General features: G+C 49.4%; 1 protein-coding gene across 1 annotated transcript in view; it reads right to left on the bottom strand.

Moving 5' to 3' along the window:
- LOC108510255 (heterogeneous nuclear ribonucleoprotein M-like) overlaps positions 1-5,698 on the bottom strand; it is an 11,184-nt gene that overhangs the window by 2,687 nt on the left and 2,799 nt on the right. The window contains exon 2 of the mRNA XM_017839923.1: positions 4,732-4,901. Coding sequence (XP_017695412.1) covers positions 4,732-4,901 — 170 coding nt within the window. The remainder of the gene's footprint in view (positions 1-4,731; positions 4,902-5,698) is intronic.

Below are 5,698 nucleotides of genomic sequence, written 5' to 3'. Positions count from 1 at the left end.
GCTTTTTTTTTTTTGCTTTTTATAGCTGGTTTTAGAAGTCCTGGGGGTAAAATTAAACCCAGGAGGACTCCAGGTTGTGTTACCTGGAAGGTGGGATGTTGTGTTTGTGGGAAACCACCACCCAGTGGGAGGATTAATGGATAATTTAAGCAAGGAATGGAGTCTCCCAAGGGACAGAGGGAGGTGTTCAGCCTGACCTCCCACAGGGCCAGCAATTTATCCTATAAATATAAAATATTAATTATATATTAATAACATCAAATAGCCTATATTTAATATAATTACAGAAAAGTAACAGCCTGGAAGGCTTCTCTTAAAATTGAGAAAGAAAGGAATGCTTGATGAAATCACTGATTTCTTTGCTTTTAATCTCCATTTCTTATTTTCAATAAGAATTCAGCACTACCAGCATTCCAGCCAGGGAGCAGGGAGATGTTTTTGGGATAGTGTTGGAGGCTGGAAGGGGCTGACAAGTCCCTCTGAAAGGGCCAGGGCAGCTCTACCAGAGTGTCCCATTCCAACCCACAGCGAAATCCCTGTTGATATCCAGCCTAACAGCAGGAATTCCAGTCCATAATCCAGGATGAGATCACCCAGGACAATTCCAAGGGGCTGTGTGAGGAACAGCCCTTCCTGGGCTGATCCAGGGGGGTTGGAATCTCAGCATTCCCACAAGGTTCTGTCGCCAGCCATCAAGAGCAGCAGCCAAGTCCAACCAAACTTGGGATGGATTCAACAATTTAGGGATTAAGACAACAAATTCAGGGAATGAGACAACAAATTCTTCCCAGGGGGCCTACAGGACAAAACCACTCGGAGCCACAGGCTGGAATTCTGTGACTTTGCTCCCAAGAACATTCCAAGCCCTCGGAGCGAGGGCTCTTCTCTCCCAACCGCTCCTGGGATTCACCTACAATCCTTCCTTCAGATCCACACAACCAACTTCCAAGGAAGTTTGCCAAGCCTGGATGCATTAAACACAATGGAACATTGGCTCTTCTAACCAATCCCTGGCTGGGAACCACGAGAATTCCAGGAGTCTCTTGGAAAAGGCAGGATGGGCCAGTTCTGCTCGGGGGCTTCGCCTTCGAGCCCTGAGATTAAAAACAACCTGAAGGAGCTTTTTTCCTTCCTGAAGAGCCAAATTCAAGGAAAAGCAGGGAAAGGGGAATGCCCCAATCCTTAGGATCCAAGACAAAGTCCAAAGGACAGTACAAGTGCAATAAAAATGCTTTTTTTTTTTTTCACCTGAAAACCACGTGAAACGACCCAATCCTGCCAGGAGAGGGTGGGTTGAGGCTGGCCAAGGAAGCTTTTCAAAAGGAAAAAGAGCAGGAACTCCCAGAAAATCCTGGGTTTTAAGTTAATGCCAGGGTAATTAAGGTGTCTTTAAGACTTAGAGCAGCCTGGGTTTATTTATTTCTTTAAACCTCACACTTGGAAAAAAGTTTGGGAACTCGGCATTTCCTCAAGAGGCCGGAGCAGAAATCACTGCAGCAGCCAGAAATGCAAACTTCTCAGCTTTTTATCCTTTTAAACTTTTTATCCCCCTTTTAAACTTTACAGCCACTTCCCAAAGTTGATCTGCAATGGAAAATGAGGATTTTCCAGCCAGGCTGGGCTGGCAGAATTCCAATATTTGGGCAGTGACCGTTCAGGAAGCTCAGAAAAGGATGTTCCCGGGGTGACCTGAGGCCTGGCTTGGATGGATTTCACCTGATCCCGAAGATTTTTCTGGGAATTCACCAGAACAATCAGCTGGGACATAAATATCAACTTAAAAAATCTTCCAAGTTGGGCAATTTAATGATCTGAGACAAATCAAGAAGCTCTGAGAGGTGTGAAAGGTGTAGAGAAGGAAGTCTGAGCAAGCCCAAAAAAGGAGAAAAGGGGGGAATGGTTTAGATCCCACTTATTTCTTTGGCCTAGAGGGCCAAAAGGAAATATTAAACAGGGAAAGGAAGACTCTCAAGACATGATTTAATTGTCTGGATGCCTCATAATCATGTGAAGTAAGGAATGAGGAGAATATTTGAAGAGGATCAAAAAGCTTCGATGTGAGGAAATGCAGAGCTGGCCACTGCTCTTCCTTCACTTCCAGATGAAAATTCCTGACAGGAAACCCCTAAAAAGTCACAGAGGGGGAAGAGAAACACATTTTTGACGTGTTTTTTTACACAGCTTTGGTTAAAAGGGGAGAAGGAAAACATCCCTCCCAAAGCAGAGGCAGAGAAGAGGCAGCACTTTCCCAGATGGGGAAGGGAAATAAATGTCCCTTTTGCATGAGAAGACCCAGAAAAAGGGGAGATTTTGGCTCTTGGAGAGAGAAGAAAAGAGGAAAGAGGGAGTGAAAAACTCCTGCAGCCAGGGAAGGACTGAGACTCCTTGGGAAGACAGGGAAGGCCCAAGGAAAATAGAGGAACAAGGGGAACAAGGCACATTCCTTACTCATCCCTCTCTCTTTGCCTCCCTAAAATGTTGGGCTGGGAGCAGCTCGTGGCAGAATCCTGGGCACTGAACCCAGAGGCACCAGTGAGAGCTGCAGGAGGCCACAAAGCTCCCCAAAAATCCCTGGGAATTGGCTGAGAAGGCAGCACAGGAGGTTTAAAGAGCTGCTCTTCTTCCCAGGGAGCTTGGGCTCCTGTCCTTCCAAGGGTGTGGCACGAGCGTGGCCTTGGCTGCAACTGCTCCTGGTTGTTTATTAATGTCCAGAAAAGCACCTAAATGATGGATATTAATATCTGCAGACAACGTGGCACAGCTATTGCTTCATTTTACAGCCAACCCCTTCTCCTTGGATCCTCTGCCATTTGCTACCCGGGGCAGGAAGGTGGTTTAAAACCACAACATCCTGAAATATCTGGGATTCAAACCCCAGTTGGCATCCCTGAACATTCCCACATTTCTCCCCAGGTGTGTGGGGGGGGACACCAGGACAGCTCCTTAACATCCAACCACGTTTCTATTCAGCCTCCACTTCCAGGGAGAATTCCTGCCATCCAGAAGCCCTTTTAAACCACCTGATCACCTCAGTTCAGCTAAAAAAACCCCCCAAAAAATAAAAGGGGGAGTTCCAACCAAGAACATCTTTCTTTTTTTTTTCCATTTTATCAACGTTCCCACTGCATACCTGTGATTGAGTTGCACCAACAAATACCCTGGAATGCCTGGGAATGAGAGAGAGAGAGAGGGAGAGAGAGAGAGAGAGGAAGAGGTGGCACCTTTGGCAGCCTGGCCACCACCACCAGGTTGGCTCCTGACCCAAATACTTACTGCCACAAACCACCAGGGCTGGACAAAAGTGTCACCTGCTCCCTCCCCAAAAAAAAAAAGAGGGAAAAAAAAAACCAAAAAGAAAAGCCTGGGAATGGTTGGGCCTGGAATTCTTCACACGGAACGAAACAAAAACGACAGGTCTGGTTTGGTTTTTTTCCAAGGGCACGTTCCTGGTTCTTGGGACTGAGGGAGGGAAGTGAATCCCAACTCCACAGGAAAGCTGGAGTGGTGAGTTGGTCAGGCAGTCCCAAAAACCAGGAATTGCTTCCCAGTTGGAGCCCTGCAGGCGGAAGGAAGAGGCTTCACCGTTGCCCTAGGGAAGGATCTGCTGGACTGAGCAGCTGAACAGCAAGGCAGGGAACAAGCTGACCCCGGACTTTTCCATCTGGAGAGAAACCACAAGACACTTGGAACGGAATTCAACAAAAGCACTTGGAATTAAGACAAATCTCCGGAGAAACCGATGGATCTGGTGGAGCCAAGTGGGAGCAGGGACCCTGCAGGATTAGGGGCCTGTCCAAGCAGCCCTGGAGGCTGTGGTTGGCATTAAAGAAAACCACACTGGTGGGTCTCAACCAGCCCCTAATCCTGGAGCTTCCCGGGGTTTCCAGCCCTGACAGACTCGGTTCCATTTTGCCTCCAAAGACAAGACATTTTAGAACCCTTTGGAAATTTGTTTTCCCCTTCATTAGGCCACACCTTGACCACAGGAACTCTCCATCCTTGCCCAGTTCAAGCACAAGTGAACACTGCTCACTACCATGACTCTGGATTTAAGGTGCTGCTTGCTCTGAACTTGTTTGGAGCCATTGAAATGCTGGAGAAGCCAAGGATTTTCTTGCCACTCTCCTGCATTTCCCAGGTGACTTGAAAACTAGGAAGCTGGGCTCGAGCTTCGAGAAATGACACTAATTTAGACTTGTCACCACCTGAGCCCTCTCAGCTCAATCTCTTCACCTTCCTCCAGAGATGAAGGTGTTGAGGCCAACAAAGGCAGCTCCCACGTGGAAGTGGGAATGCCAGGACCCTGAGCCTGCTGCAGCACATGCCAAAGCACAACCCTGATGGCTCTTTTTTGGCAGGTCACCCTTAAATACGTTTAATGGCCCGTGAACTGAGCCCCAAAATCGCCCCGAGGTCGGGGATCTCCGCACACCAGAGCAGGAAATGACCGCCTTGAACGCCCAAAAAAAAATGCTCCAGGGAGGCTAAAAATCTGAGAAAGGCCTAAGGAAAATCCTCCTAAGCCCGGGCTGAAGCACCAGCAGCTGCACTGCCAACATGCCCCCGCGGGAACCATCCCCCTGGAGAGCTGCCAGGGACGGATGTCGTGCAACAGCCGCGGAAGAACCTTCTCCAAAAGCCCTAAATCACACTGAGTCCACCCAGAGCTGCAGGAAGTCGGGCACAGGGAGGACAACAAGACATCCCTGGGCCACCTGAGGAGCACTTTACCTTTCTCTTTGACCAGGTCCTTCAGGGACTGCCACTTGACGTCGAAGGGGATGTTGGTGATGAAGGCCCGGTACCTCCTGGAGGGGTTGGGGTAGGGCTCGAAGCGGTTCCCCCCCCTCTTCATCCCCTTCTCCTTCCTCTTCTCGTTCTGGGCTGGTCTCTCCCCTTCGCTGCAAGAAAACAGGGAGAATCAGCACATGGATCACTCTGGGTCGGGAACTGCCACCAAATCTTGGGATGGAGTTGGGACAGTCCTAAAACTGAAGCAAAACGTGGAACGGTTCGGGTTGGGAGGAGCTGAAAGATGATCCTGTTCCACCTCTTCCCTGGGGCTGGAGGCAAAGCACATCCCCCTGAGGGGCAGAATCAGGAACTCAGTCACTGCCTGGCTCTGCTGGAATCATGGAATCATGGAATGGTTTGGGTTGGGAGGAGCTGAAAGATGATCCTGTTCCACCTGTTCCCTGGGGCTGGAGGCAAAGCACATCCCCCTGAGGGGCAGAATCAGGAACTCAATCACTGCCTGGCTCAGCTGGAATCATGGAATGATTTGGGTTGGAATGACCCTAAAGATGATCCCGTTCCACCCCTGCCCTGGGGCTGAAGGCAAAGCACATCTCCCTCAGGGGCAGGGACTCCAAACTCCTGAGTGTTGCAAGAAGGTGGATCACGTTTTTATGACCATGAAAAAGGTGTGGAAAAGGATCAACTGATCCCCAGTTTGTATTTAGGAGAGATTCACCCTGCAATCCACTGCCTGGCTCAGATGGAATCACGGAATCATGGAATGGTTTGGGTTGGAGGGATCTTAAAGCCCATCCAGTGCCACAGGCTGGGACACCTCCCACTAGCCCAGGTTGCTCCAACCTGGCCTGGGACACTTCCAGGGATGGGGTATCCTCTGGAAAATCCACTCCAGGGTCTCCCCACCCTCACAGCCAGGAATTCCTTCCCAATATCCCGTCTA

This window comes from Lepidothrix coronata, unplaced genomic scaffold (assembly GCF_001604755.1).
Source record: "Lepidothrix coronata isolate B3197 unplaced genomic scaffold, Lepidothrix_coronata-1.0 Scaffold574, whole genome shotgun sequence".
Taxonomy (NCBI): domain Eukaryota; kingdom Metazoa; phylum Chordata; class Aves; order Passeriformes; family Pipridae; genus Lepidothrix; species Lepidothrix coronata.
This window is presented reverse-complemented; position numbering and strand designations above follow the sequence as displayed.